This window comes from Hyla sarda, chromosome 7 (assembly GCF_029499605.1).
Source record: "Hyla sarda isolate aHylSar1 chromosome 7, aHylSar1.hap1, whole genome shotgun sequence".
In the NCBI taxonomy this organism is placed as follows: domain Eukaryota; kingdom Metazoa; phylum Chordata; class Amphibia; order Anura; family Hylidae; genus Hyla; species Hyla sarda.
In genome coordinates, this window is record NC_079195.1 from 91,853,513 (window position 1) to 91,869,348 (window position 15,836).

The window sequence follows — 15,836 nt, forward strand, 5'->3', positions numbered from 1 at the left end:
TCACTGATGTAAAGTGGCCGCAGCAGTGTCTGCTTGTTAAGGATTAGCAGCCTGGCCGTGGCCACTTTAAATCAGTGACATGCGCCGCTCCCGCTTTGTTTTTTTTAATCTTCCTCCTTTCCCCCCCCCCGCTTTTTATTGTATTGGTTTTTCTTTTATCTTCCTTACCTAGCTGCGCTCGGCAGGCCAGGTCCGGTGTCGGGTCTTGCCGGCTGCGGTCAGAGAAGCAGGATGAGTGACGTCCTCTGCCAGCTGCACAGCGTCTGGGACGTCACTCATCATTCGCTGCAGCCGCCGCTGGTCAGTGTGGTCGCAGCAACCGCAGCCATTAGAATAGTCACAGCGGCAGCACCATTGAATGAGTGACGTCCCTGATTGTGCAGCGGAGCAATCAGGGACGTCAATCATTCAATGGTGCTGCCGCTGTGACTATTCTAATGGCTGCGGTTGCCGCAGCCACACTGACCAGCGGCAACTGCAGAGAATGATGAGTGACGTCCCAGACGCTGTGCAGCTTCACTCATCCTGCTTCATTGATCGCAGCCCGCAAGACCCGACAGCGGACATGGCCTGCCGAGCGCGGCTAGGTAAGGAAGATGGGAAAAAAAAAATATATATATATATATATATCTCAAAAACAGGGGGGAAAGGGCATGAGGAGCAGGGGGGCATGATGAGAGCGGGGCATGACGAGCAGGGGGGCATGATGAGCAGGGGGGCCATGATGAGCAGGGGGGCCATGATGAGCAGGGGGCATGATGAGCAGGGGGCCATGATGAGCAGGGGGCCATGATGAGCAGGGGGGCATGATGAGCAGGGGGGGCATGATGAGCAGGGGGGCATGATGAGACAGTGGGGGAATGGTGAGACAGTGGGGGAATGATGAGACAGTGGGGGAATGATGAGAGGGTAAGGGGGGGTGTAAATATGGCACAGGGGCTGATAAAAGGGGAGGAATGATGTGGCACTGGAAGGGGGGACCAAACTGAAGTTCAGGCAAAATCAAAGTTAGAGGGATGATATGGCATTTAGTCTGTCATTTATCTTATATGTATTTTTTTTATAACTTAAATTTCTCTATTAAAATGGGGGTGGGTGTTATATACCAGTGCGTGTTATACACCGATAAATACGGTAGTTATGATTTTTTCCAGAAGTACGACAAAATGAAACCTATAAAAATCGGGTACCATTTTAACCGTATGGACCTACAGAATAATGATAAGGTGTCATTTTTACCAAAATATGCGCTGTGTAGAAAAGGAAGCCCCCAAAAGTTACAATATGGTGTTTTTTCTTCGATTTTATCCCACAATAATTTTTTTTTCCGTTTCATCGTGGATTTTTGGGTGAAATGACTAATGTCACTGCAAAGTAGAAATGGCGATGCAAAAAATAAGCCCTAATATGGATTTTTAGGGGGAAAATTGAAAGGGTTAGGATTTTTAAAAGGTAAGGAGGAAAAAACAAAAATGCAAATACTGAAAAACCCCTAGTCCTTAACCCCTTAAGGACCGGGGGGTTTTCCGTTTTTGCATTTTCGTTTTTTGCTCCTTGCCTTTAAAAAATCATAACTCTTTCAAATTTACACCTAAAAATCCATATGATGGCTTATTTTTTGCGCCACCAATTCTACTTTGTAATGGCGTCATTCATTTTGCCCAAAAATCTATGGTGAAGTGGGGAAAAAAATCATTGTGCGACAAAATTGAAAAAAAAACGCTGTTTTGTAACTTTTGGGGGCTTCCGTTTCTACGTAGTACATTTTTCGGTAAAAATGACACCTGATATGTATTCTGTAGGTCCATACGATTAAAATGATACCCTACTTATATAGGTTTGATTTTGTCGGACTGCTGGAAAAAATCATAACTACATGCAGGAAAATTAATACGTTTAAAATTGTCATCTTCTGACCCCTATAACTTTTTTATTTTTCCGTGTATGGGGCGGTATGAGGGCTAATTTTTTGCGCCGTGATCTGAAGTTTTTAACGGTACCATTTTTGCATTGATAGGACTTATTGATCACTTTTTATTCATTTTTAAATGATATAAAAAGTGACCAAAAATGCACTATTTTGGACTTTGGAATTTTTTTGCGCGCACGCCATTGACCGAGCGGTTTAATTAATGATATATTTTTATAATTCGGACATTTCCGCATGCGGTGATACCACATATGTTTATTTTTATTTTTATTTACACTGTGTTTTTTTTTTTATTGGAAAAGGGGGGTGATTCAAACTTTTAATAGGGGAGGAGTTAAATGATCTTTATTCACTTTTTTTTTCACTTTTTTTTTGCAGTGTTATAGGTCCCATAGGGACCTATAACACTGCACACACTGATCTTCTATGTTGATCACTGGTTTCTCATAAGAAACCAGTGATCAACGATTCTGCCGCATGACTGCTCATGCCTGAATCTCAGGCACTGAGCAGTCATTCGGCGATCGGACAGCGAGGAGGCAGGAAGGGGCCCTCCCGCTGTCCTGTCAGCTGTTCGGGATGCCGCGATTAGCCGCGGCTATCCCGAACAGCTCGACTGAGCTAGTCGGGAACTTTCACTTTCACTTTTAGCCGCGCGGCTCAGCTCTGAGCGCGCGGCTAAAGGGTTAATAGCGTGCGGCGCCGCGATCGGCGCTGCGCGCTATTAGAGGCGGGTCCCGGCTTCACTATGACGCCGGGCCCGTCGTGATATGACGCGGGGTTACTGTGTAACCCCGCGTTATATCAGAAGAGCAGGACCAAGGACGTACCGGTACGTCCTTGGTCCTTAAGGGGTTAAAGGGGTACTCCGGTGAAAAACTTTTTATTTATTTTTTATCAACTGGTGCCAGAAAGTTAAACAGATTTGTAAATTACTTCTATTAAAAAATATTAATCCTTCCTGTACTTATTAGCTGCTGAATACTACAGTGGACATTATTTTCCATTTGAAACACAGAGCTGTCTGCTGAATCACGAGCACAGTGCTCTCTGCTGACATCTCTGTCCATTTTTAGGAACTGTCCAGGGTAAAAGGAAATCCCCATAGCAGACATATGCTGTTCTGGACAGTTCATAAAATGGACAGAAATGTCAGCAGAGAACACTGGGCTCGTGATGTCAGCAGACAGTCCTTTGTTTCAAAAAGAAAATAATTTTCGCTGTAGTATTCAGCAGCTAATAAGTACAGGAAGGATTAAGATTTTTTAATAGAAGCAATTTACAAATCTGTTTAACTTTCTGACACCAGTTAATTTAAAAAAAAAAAAAGGTTTTCAGTGGAGTACCCCTTTAAGGGGTTAATAGCAATTTGCCGCAAATAAATTCGGACTGAACCTAATTTTTTCGGAAAATTCGGCTAATTGGCCGAATAGATCACATTTTAAAAAAAAAATTCACTCATCTCTAATTATTACTATTATTTCCTAGTCAGTGAAAAGTGTATGTTGTAAGGCAGAGTAGGTGAAAATAATCCCTTATAGTATTCTCCTCTACAAAGCATTGCTTTACTATTAGCACTAATAAAAAGCACTCAACATGAATCCAAATAGGTAAATGGTCACTCCTATAGAATTGCATTGAGGGGGCGGTGTGTGACATCACAGGGGGGGCGGAGTCTTGACATCACAATACTTCGTCCCCATGGTCATCAGGCTACAAGAAAAACTGTATAATTTTGATATCATTTTAATAATATGGACCTATAGACCTTACTAGATAATGAACTGTAGCTAGAAAATTGAAAGTTTTATCAGAAGGTAAAGAAAATAAAAGTGCAAAAAAAAAATGATGTCTTTAAAAGGTTGACAGCATTATGAATATCAGCTCCTTTACTAAGCTGTGAGTATATTGCAATTTAATTCTTCCTGGCATACATGTCTATGGCAAATAAGATTTCATCTATGTTTGCTTTTTGCAGATCAAAATTTAAGTGGAATCGGATTACCATGTCAAGTCGGTGTTTTGTGGCAGAGAGCAGATTGTTCAGGGTCATACGTATAATAAATTCTTAGTAATGCAAATCCTGCAACTTTCCACATTAAACAAACACTCCCACACAAAGAACATTTACTTAGAAAAAAGCCTAAAATGTTAACTCAGACTATTGGGTTAGGTCTTAATGAGAATTCTGTGGTTATATAAGGAAAATGTACAGCCTGATTAAACAGAGATTACTGGGTTGGATGTCTTATGGTTTAGAAAGGGAAATGTCGTAAAATGGCTCATTATGTAAAATCTAAACAGCAGGTTATTGCCAAACCAACATGGGTCCTGGCAGGAGTTCACTACTTTCAATCTTAGAGGTAGCTTTATATCCATTATCCATTATAAAAGTCTTGTTAATGCACAAAATGCTATAAAATTATATCCATAATGTCTCACTCTCAAGAAGACAAAAGCTGATAGAGCTAAAGATGTGTCCTTTTGGCTTCTTCACAAATACAAATTATCCCTTATTCTCAGGTCAGGGGATAACTATCTAATTATGGGGGGTCCAAATAGTGAGACTCCCCGGCAATCTTCAGAATAGAGAACAGAGTCTCCCTAAAGAGTAAAGAGCCTGTCAAGATAACTGAATGATCTACTCACCAATCTTGGCAGTTCCCATAGAGAATGAGTGGAGTGGCAGTGTGCATGAGTGACAGCTACTCTCTACTCAGGTTGTACTATTAATTTATGAAAACAAGAGAGAACGTCCAGCACTCGATGTCCGTTGCAATAGTGTTTATTGGCATAAAAGCAGATACATGAACAGGACAGAGCGTAAGCTTACACTCTGTCCTGTTCATGTATCTGCATTTATGCCAATAAACACTATTGCAACGGACATCGAGTGCTGGACGTTCTCTCTTGTTTGCTGTATTGGACGGTTGCGCTTCCGCCAGTCCGTGCACACCTGTGTCCAGTGGGAGGTGAGAGCTGTCTACTTACCGGCCATTAATTTATGAAAAGTTTGTTCAAATGACAGTGCCTATTTAGGGTAGGGTCAGAGGTGCCGTATTTAGCTGCATATTTTCTGCAGCTGGTTTTGCTACCCAATAACTCCATTGGATAGGAAAATACACAGGAGCAAAATATGTAGCAGAATACAGCAGCTGAGTTTGCCACCCATTGAAGTTAATGGGCAGCAAAATTAGCTGCACAATATATGTTCCCTTTAAAGTGTAACTGTCATAACAGGTTTTTTTCCCCCAAGATAAATATTATAAATAAATGTTTGCTTTTTATTTAATTTGTTGAACAAGCAAGCCCCTATCTATTCCTAAACTGCTGTTGCTATGTGGTGCCTATACAAAGTAGCTGTATACCGTCTGAAGCATAGATTCAATGTCCCTCACAGTTCCTGGTGTTCTCTCTCTCTCTAAATAGAGTTGTAAGATGTTATAACCAATGCCAGAGACAGAGGGTATCAGGTATAGCATTGGGTTAGCCATTTAGTAGCAGCCTGCTCCCTCCCTCTATCATTAAAACGGTTTACCTGCTGCTTTATCTAATTCTCCCTGTCTTTAGCATCAGGTCCACATCTGGTAAAACTATGTAGAACAAAACAGAGCTTTAGGAACATCAAGGAACTGTGCAGCTACGCCATTGCCCATACAAAACTACTGTGCATGGGTAGCACATATATTAGGAACAAGGCGAGGTCCCTATTTGATAACTGGTTTCACACAAAATGGGTCAGTAGAGGCTAATAAAAAATAGATTGCAGAAATGCTTACATTTTTTTAATATATTTTATCCTTTTTTTATTTTGTAATGCAAAATATTTCTAATCACTGTTGTATTTTAACTAAACAAAAAGAAAGGTAGGGGTGGACACATCTGTAAATAGTGTACAAAATTGTAAAACTCCTGAAAGTGGCAAATCATCAGCATGACCACAAATGTAACAGTTAATTATAAGCAGGTATGAAATACTATTATTTAAGTTACCTCTGTCTGAAATTGTATTTAATGTCTAGGGTGTGAGAAAAAAAATCACAGTGTTTTGTACAGGTGATCCCTGGAAGGATCATTTTGGCCAAATCCATGCCTTAATACCAGAGGCAACCATTAAAAAAAAAATTCTGGGAGGATAGTGGGATTAATAGGGGTTGGGATGCCATTAAAGGAGTATTCTGGCCAAAGACATCTTATCCCCTATCCAAATGATAAGGTATAAGATGTCTGCTTGCAGAGGGCCTGCTGCTGGGTACTCTTGCGTACTCTTTGCAGCACTCACATTCTATGCGGGGCTGCTTCCCCAGTCTCGGAAACCTCTGTGTTTCCAGAACTGGAGACGTGGCGCCACACCATGCCCCCTTGTGACATCGCACCATGCCCCCTCTATTCATGTCTGAGGGGGGGGGGGGGTGACGGCCATCACGCCCCCTCCCATTGACATGAATGAAGGGGAACAGAAACAAATCAAAGCACAGTGGAAGTCACTGATCACTGTCTTACAGCTTTGGAAATCTTAGTGTTTATCTTAGTTCCTATATTTACTTGTGTGCAAGACCTAATGGTATTACAAAGTACAGAGTAAAAAATTTAATCTTTAGAATTACTGTAACTGCTCCTGAGTCAAATTGTAATCTACAGGTAGTGCACCCTGTGCTAACAAGGTTTTAAATGTTTACTGGTAAGATCTCATAGTAAGACCTTTCCATCCAGAAGCTGGTACAATGAAAATACATATCATTAGAAGGTGGGTGAGTTAATGACAGCTTTATCTTACAGCTGGAAGTCTAGGTAAGGTAGCATAGCAAAAGTGCAAATTATACAAGGCTCTAGATGCATTTCTCTGATCTCTGGGAGACCTCCTGTTTTTTTATACCTTCCTGGAGCCTGTAAAAATCAACAACTTTTCTCTGATATTATGATCCTTTTCTTTTATCTTCTATGCAGACTATTTTTGACAGCATGTAACTGATCCCTCAGTGAGCAGATAATCTGTCTTATCTGTTAAGACAATTTTTTATAGTAAATGATGCTGCAGGAGGCAGGGGAAAGTACAGCAGCTCATAATTGGTGAAAGAAGCAATTCTCAGTATATTATATGTTTCATATATTCACTCGTACTGTTGATTTATGCGAAGTCTGTTAAAATAAATGGAATGTCAATTAAATACATGACACATTCCTTTTAAAACGGTCTAACACAAGTGTGTAGGGCTTTCTGCCCTGGTAGATTTAGCATGATGTACTGTGGTATTATTTTATTTATGACTAATGGATATTTTTGTTTTAAGCAATATCTCATTTTTTTTGTTACTGCAGGTAATACAGCTATAGTATACATTGAAGTGCAGGATGAAAATGATCATGCCCCACTATTTTCAAAAAAGCTCTATCTGGGAGGAGTGTCAGAAGATGCCAGGATGTTTGCGTCAGTGCTTAAAGTCAAGGTAAGATTTGAAAAGCAAAGAGTGAACGAGAACCTATGTGAATTTGGTCATAGGGCGAAAATATCTACCTAATGGTAACTAATGTATAATGCAATGAAAGTCAACAGAAACAAACTCTAAAGTCTTCTGTATTTAGAGGTTTACAGATAAAGAACATGATCCCAGGCAATAGGTTCTGATTTACAGCTCTGTACAACTTGATGGTCAAAAGAAGCCATTAAACTTAAAGGGGTTCTCCGGTGCTTAGACTTCTTATCCCCTATCCAAAGGATAGGGGATAAGATGCCTGATCGCGGAAGTCCCGCCGCTGGGGACCCCCGGGATCTTGCACGCGGCACCCCGTTTGTAATCTGTCCCCTGAGCGTGTTCGCTCCGGGACTGATTACCGGCGACCACAGGGCAGGTGGCATGTGATGTCACGCCTCCTTTGGATAGGGGATAAGATGTCTAAGCACCGGAGAACCCCTTTAAAGTCTCCTTCCATTTCACATCAGGTTCCAATGGGCACTGATATATTACCAAAGTTTATTATATCCAGGTAACAGCCTTAAAATGTGCCATATGTTTATATTCATGATCGAGAAGGTTACTTGAATATATGCAACTTTGGGTTTTTATCAGCCCAGCAGCTCTCTTTGGAATCTCATGTGAAATGGAAGGAGGTTATATAGCAGGAGTATTCAACTGGCGGACCACGGTCCAGATTCGGACCGTGGCCGCAAATCATCCAGACCGCTGGCTGGATCTCCCCTCATTTATTTGTATAGGTGTCTCTAAGACACCGATACAAATGAATAGCCATGCCCCGGAGCAAGGGAGCACTGTGTTCCCTGCCCGGCCGCCCGGCGCTTCTCCTGTGATGCAGGCGCGCAATTACCGCTGCCTGAATCCTCTGCTTTGGCCAAGCCTGACTAGGAGCAGCGTGGGACCTAGGAGCCAAAGCTCAGGTTAAAATTTGTGTTCCTCCATGTGTGACTATCCAGTTGTTTTAGACCTACAACTCCCATTGGGACCTTCTGTCTGCGCATGATGAGAGTTGTAGTTTGCAATAGCTGGAGAGTCACAGTGGCAAAGTTCATGTGGGGGCACAAGGACATTTTTAATTCTGGGGGCAAAGTGGCATCCTTAATTCTGGGGGCACAGTGGCATAATTAATTATTGGGGCACAGCGGTATAATTAATTCTGGAGGCACAGCAGCATAATTATTTTTGGGGGCACATCGGCATCATTAATTCTTGGGGCACAGTGGCATCATTAATTCTGGGGCACATCAGCATCATTAATTCTTGGGGCACAGTTGCATAATTAATTCTGGGGGAACAGTGGCTTAATTAATTCTGGGGGCACAGTGGCATAATTAATTCTGGGGGCACAGTGGCATAATTAATTCTGGGGCACAGTTTCATAATTAATTCTGGGGGCACAGCAGCATGATTCATTCTGGGGGTACACCATCATAATTAATTCTGGGGGCACAGCAGCACAAACAATTCTGGGCGCACAGCAGCTTCCTTAATTCTGGGGGCATAGCAGCATCATTAATACTGGGGGCACAGTGGCATTATTAATTCTAGGGGCACAGTGTCATCATTAATTCTGGGGGTACAGTGGCATAACTAATTCTGGGGGACAGTGGCATAATTAATTCTGGGGACAAAGTGGCATAGTTAATTCTGGCGGGGCACAGCGGCATAATTAATTCTGGGGGCACAGTGGCATCATTAATTTCGTAAGGCACAGTGGTATAATTAATTCTTACATAGTTACATAGTTTATGAGGTTGAAACAAGACCAGAGACCATCAAGTTCAACCTATATCCCTAATGAGTCCCTACTGAGTTGATCCAGTGGAAGGCAAAAAAAAAAAAAACTCATACTAGCGGTAAAAATTCCTTCCCGACTCCAAATATGGCAGTCAGAACAAATCCCTGGATCAATGTTCTGTCCCTATAAATCTAGTATACATAACCAGCAATGCTATTATTCTCCAAAAATACATCCAGACCCCTTTTGAACTCTTTTACAGAGTTCACCATGACCACTTCCTCCGGGAGAGAATTCCACAGTCTCACATCTCTTACAGTAAAGAACCCCCGTCTGTGCTGGTGTAGAAACCTTCTTTCCTCCCCTTGTTATGGATACAGTCCTGGGTATAAATAGATCATGGGAGCGATCTCTGTACGGTCCCCTGATATATTTATACATAGTTATTATCTCTCCCCTAAACCTTCTTTTTTCTAAACTAAATAATTCTAATTCGGAATAATCTTTCTGGGTACTGTAGTCCTCCCATTCCCCGTATTACCTTGGTTGCCCGTCTTTGAACCCTCTCCAGCTCCACTATATCTTTCTTGTACACTAGTTACCAGTACTGTACACAGTATTCTATGAGTGTTCTGACTAGTGATTTGAACAGCGGTAAAATTATTTCCTTGTCGTGGGCATCTATGCCTCTATTGATGCACTCCATGATTTTTTTTGCCTTGGCAGCAGCTGCCCGACACTGGTCACTACAGCTAAATGTACTATTAACTAAGACTCCTAAGTCCTTTTCCACGTCAGTCGTCCCAAGTGTTCTCCAATTTAATACTTAATCCCAGCCTGGATTTTTCTTCACCATGTGCATTACCTTACATTTATCAATGTTGAACCTCATCTGCCACTTCCCAAACCTCCAACCTATCCAGATCCCTTTGTAATAGTGCACTGTCCTCTATAGTGTTTACCACTTTACAGAGGTTAGTATCATCTTCAAAAATTTCAACTTTATAATTTAACCCCTCTACAAGGTCATTAACGAATATATTAAATAGAATAGGACCCACGACTGACCCCTGTGGTACCCCACTAGTAACAGTCACCCAATCAGAATAAATACCATTAATAACCACCCTGTTTCCTATCACTGAGCCAGTTACTTACCCACTTACACACACTCTCCCCCCCCCCCCCCGCCCAATCCTTCTCATTTTTTGCACCAATCTTTTATGTGGCACCGTATTAAATGCTTTGGAAAAATCCAGATATACGACATGCAGCAATTCCCCCTGGTCCAGTTTGGAGCTCACCTCCTCATAAAAGCTGATCAGGTTAGTTTGACAGGACCGATCCCTCATAAAGCCATGCTGATATGGAGTCATACATTTATTTTTATCAACATACTCCAAAATAGCATCTCTTAGAAAACTGGGGGAACAGTGGCATCCTTAATTCTACTGGCACAGCGGCATCATTAATTCTGAAGGCATAGTGGCATAATTAATTCTGGGGGAACAGCATCATAATTAATTCTGGGAGCACAGTGACATCATTAATTCTGGGGGCACAGCAGCATAATTACTTCTGGGGGCATAGTGGAATCATGAATTCTGGGGGACAGTGGCATCATTAATTCTGAGGGCACAGTGACATCATTAATTCTGGGGGCACAGTGGCATCATTAATTCTGAGGGCACAGTGGCATCATTAATTCTGGGGGCACAGCAGCATAATTAATTCTTGGGGCATAGTGGCATAATTAATTCTGGGGAACAGTTGCATCATTAATTCTAAGGGCACACTGGCATCATTAATTCTGGGGGCAGAGGGGCATCAATAATTCTGTGAGCATTGGTACATCATTAATTCTGGGGGCACAGTGGCATCAATAATTCTTTGGGACATAGAGATACAATTAGTCAGTACGGGGCACAGTATTTGTCAAAAATGTATTTGGGGGCATAGTGTGTGGTAATATTGCAGAGGAAAAATGTGTGGCAGTAATATACCAGGGGCATAGTATGTGGCAGGAATATACCAGGGTACCAGTGTGTGGCAGCATTATATTCAGGGAGTACAGTGTGTGGCAGAATTATTTTCAGGGCACAGTGGGTGGCTGTAATATATTCAGGGGTACAGTGTGCGGCAGTTATATATTTCAGGGCACAGTGTGTGGTAGTATTATATTCAGGGGTACAGTGTGTGATAGTAATATACCAGGGGCCCAGTGTGTGGCAGGATTATATTCAGAGGTACAGTGTGTGGCAGAATTATTTTCAGGGGCACAGTGGGTGACAGTAATATACCAGGGGCACAGTGTGTGGCAGTTTTATATTAAGGGGCACAGTATGTGGTAGCATTACATTTAGAGGTACAGTGTGTGGGGGTAATATACCAGGGGTCCAGTGTGTGGCAGTATTATATTCAGGGTGTGCAGTGTATGGCAGTATTATATTTAGGGGACACAGTGTGTGGCAGTAATATATTCATGGGCACAGTGTGTGGCAGTAATATACCAGGGGCCCAGTATTTGGCAGTAATATACCAGGGGTCCAGTGTGTGGCAGCAATATACCAGGTGCTCAGTGTGTGGCGTTATTATATTCAGAGGGTATAGTGTGCGGCAGTATTATATTCAGGGGTACAGGGTGTGTCAGTATTATATTCAGGGGCCCAGTGTGTTGCAGTATTGTATTCAGAGGATACAGTGTGCAGCAGTATTATGTTCAGAGGGTACAGTGTGGGGCAGTATTATTTTCAAAGGGTACAGTGTGTGGCAGTATTATATTCAGAGGGTACAGTGTGCGGCAGTATTATATTCAGACGATACAGTGTGTGGCAGTATTCAAGTCATACATCCTCCACACTTCAGTTGCTCGTTTGCTCTTTCATTCATGGCACTGAGGCCACTAGGTGTGAACCAGGCCTTAGTGTTCAGCTCGGACCTTTACCGGATGTCAGACCTGAATAAGCGGACCCTGACTAAAAATAGTTCAGTACCCTGGTTATATATGATACTACTCCAGATGGGGAAGTAGAAGCATTAGTTTGGTTAGAAAACTTGTGAAGCCCTTGAGCATTGCGCCTCTGATAGCAGAACCAACTTTGATGAAAGTTATTTGGACCCCATTTTTACATTACCTAATGCTGGAACCCTTTCTACACTATTGAACATTTTTGTTAGTGTGCTTTAAAGCCATAAAACAACCATGGGCATGAGCCCTAACACATGGAATCCTTGAATCTTGGCTCACTAGACCTGCTTATTGTTTTCAAATACTGTATTCCAACAAAATTATAGAATCCTAATTTAAAAAAATTACCAGTGTAATTGTGTTCCTGATAGATTAACAAGATTACTAGGGAGGCAAAATACAACATGTTAATAGCTTGAAGTGAACCAATTGTAATTTAATTCACTATAACACTTAATTTCTTTACATTTGATTTCATTTTAATTAGCTTTTCTCTGCATAATTATTCAACAGCCAGTTACAAAGCATCACAGCAACTATAAATATTTTATTTTACCTGTAGCAACAAAGATACAAGAATGACATTCAATGTACTATTGTAATTCTTTTATATTGCATACAGTAATTGTTATGAAGGGAAATATTTGTAGTTTATGTCACCATTTTTTGTTGGGGACCGGATCGGGATGCCTGCTGAAATCATTCAGCAGGCATCCCAGCACATCGTCCAGCGGGGTCCTGAGACCCCCCCATGTCGGCCATCGGAGAAAATCGCATGTCAATTCAGACATGCGACTTTCTCCAATTCCGGGCTGATCAGGTCTCTGGTGATCCGATCACCTGGAAAATAGGGCTGATCAGAGTTTTCAGTGACAGCCCCGATCAGCCTAAGGGATAGGAGTGAGGTCACAGAGCTGCGATCTCCTCCTATCCCCTGCCATTAGCAGAACGGAGTTCTGACCAATGGCAGCGCAGAACAGGGGGTTGACATGGCAACCCCCCGTTCTGCCTGCCCCTGGATGTCGAGGGGATCGTGGGAAGAAGATGGAGGCCATACCTGCAGGAAAAAATGCCTGGGGACACGGGATCTTTGCTGGAGACTGCTGGATCCTGTCTCAGGTAGGGAATTGTCGGGGGGGGGGGGGATTGAAAGTGAAAGTAAAACGATCTTTACTGTGACAACCACTCGGGAGGCCAAACTGCAACTCCCAGCATGCCCAGACAGCAAAAGGCTGTCTAGGCATACTGGGAGTTGTAGTTTTGTAACATCTGGAGGGTCACAGTTTGGAGATCACTGCCCAGGCATGCATGGAGTTGTAGTTCTGTAACATCTGTCCCTTCAGATTTAGCAATTTTCATGAATTTTTGTAAAATTGCTGCTCTACTTTGAAGTCCTCTAATTTTTTCAAAAAGCAAAAACATGTCCATTTTATGATGCCAACATAAAGTGGACATATTGGGGGACATTTACTAATCTAGTCTATTCTGGGTATGCTTATAGACCAGCGTATGTGGTAGTCTCCTGTCTATTGTGCTCCTAATTTATCAAAGGTCTCACAGCCCTTGCTAAATTATGTGCTCAGACTTCAGGGTCTACAGCTTAAACTGCATTTAGACCTGCTCCAACATGGTCTGACATTTCAGCGTATTTTGGGCAGATGCGACTTGTCGCACAAAAGTCGCACTTGATAAATTCAGCACCAATGCATTTTCCAATGCATTTCCGTCTAAAATAGACTTGCATGCATCATGTTCTAAAAATCATCTACAGCAAAAGTCGCAGAAAAGTCGCACATATTTAGACTGCGACTTTCTGTGCGACAAATTTAGATAGGAAAAACCAGTCTAAATCCTTTGATAAATCTCCCCCATTGTATTTGTGAAGAAAAATAACATTTATTGTGAATATCCATTTTCCTTACAAGTAGAGAGCTTCAGAGTTAGAAAAATGCTACATTTTCAAACTTTTCATTACATTTTGGGTTTTATCACCAAAAAAGGATGCAAGTAGCGCCGAAAATTTACCACCAAAGTAAAGTAGAATATGTCATAAAAAAGCAATCTCAGAAACAGAAAATTTGGTAAAAGCGTTTTCGCGTTATTAATTCATAAAGCGACGGTGGTCAGAATTGCGAAAAAGGGCTCAGTCCTTAAGGTGAAAAAGGGCTGCGTATTTAAGGGGATATTATTATGGGGCAGTCATATTGCCTGAGCTTTCTTGACAGCATTTAGAGGTATGCTTTACAGCAACCCAATGGACATCATTGAAAATAACAGACAAAAGATTATTCATTGACTTCTATAGAAGATTGTTCCAGGCATGCTCTGTGACTTGTGCAGAGGTCATTAAAGGGGTTCTCCGGTGCTTACACATCTTATCCCCTATCCAAAGGATAGGGGATAAGATGCCTGATCGGGGGAGTCCCGCAGCTGGGGATGCCCGCAATCATGCACACGGCACCCCGTTTGTAATCAGTCCCTGGAGCGTGTTCGCTCCGGGTCTGATTACGGGCGACTACAGGGCTGGCGGCATGTGACGTCACGCCTCCGCCCCCGTGTGACATCGCGCTTCGCCCCTCAATGCAAGCCTATGGGAGGGGGCGTGATAGCTATCAGGCATCTTATCCCCTATCCTTTGGAAAGGGGATAAGTTGTGTAATCAACGGAGAACCCCTTTAAGCTGGGAGGGGGAGCAGTTGAACTTTGATGTGAATGGCTTGATCCTGGCTTGTCTATATTCTGGTATCATGTTTCATTGTAATGATGCCTGTGATGATAATAGTAGGAATGCTGATTTTTTTTTCTACAAAACAGGAGGCTTAGGGGCCAAAATAAAAACTACAAGATTCCAAGATTATTTTTTTACAGGATGTGAAATGGAAAATTAAGAAGAAACTATGTTTAGCATCAAAATATTACTTAAACTGATGACATATTCACTTTAAAGTGGTTTGTAGGCTAGCTCTGACATTCCGTTTTAGTAGGAACTGTCAAGTGATGCAATTGGAATTCCTGCAATCAGTTCGTATATGTGCTGGCTCCTTGTGCATGCACTCAGCTAATGAATGCCTTGGTTACGCACGTCTTTGCAGGTAATTGTAAGGCTAAGTTGTCCTTGCATGCTAGCCTATCAACGTTCAGTGGTGCCCTATTCCAGGTATAGATGGATCTCTACATATCCCTCAGGAAAAAGCCATCTATAGCCCCTTCTATCTTTTCCCCTTAGAACCCACCATCATCATCGACATTCATAAGATGTTTGAATACCAAGCATTCACGGTCTTGTCCCCACACACACACATTTCAGGCCATGCCCGTAGACCATCAACAGCATCTTAACATGCCATACCAGTCCATGTTAATGTATAAAGTCACCAGAAATGTGACTGTAATTCTTAAAATACCGTATTTATTGGCGTATAACATGCACTTTTTAGGCTAAAATTTTTAGCCTAAAGTCTATCTGTGTGTTATATGCTAATAAGCCGCTGCAGTTCAATGATTTAAAATGGGGGCGCTTTAAATCAATGAACTGCAGCGGCTTTGCAGGTGCAGAGACCTGCCGTCGCTGCCGGCTTCTCTGCCCCTGCCTGTCCTGGGGTCTAGAGCCCTGCTGCTGGCCCTTCTTTCCCCCTGGCTATCGGTGCCGCTGCCCGTTCTCTCCCCCTGGCTATCGCTCCAGCTGCCCCATTGCCGGCGCCGATAGCCAGGGGGAGAGAAGCAGCG

The 15,836-nt window shown here is 42.3% G+C and overlaps 1 protein-coding gene across 1 annotated transcript in view; it reads left to right on the forward strand.

Annotated features, from left to right (window-relative positions):
• PCDH15 (protocadherin related 15) overlaps positions 1-15,836 on the forward strand; it is a 1,516,206-nt gene that overhangs the window by 1,276,347 nt on the left and 224,023 nt on the right. Inside the window, exon 28 of the mRNA XM_056530010.1 lies at positions 7,250-7,377. Coding sequence (XP_056385985.1) covers positions 7,250-7,377 — 128 coding nt within the window. The remainder of the gene's footprint in view (positions 1-7,249; positions 7,378-15,836) is intronic.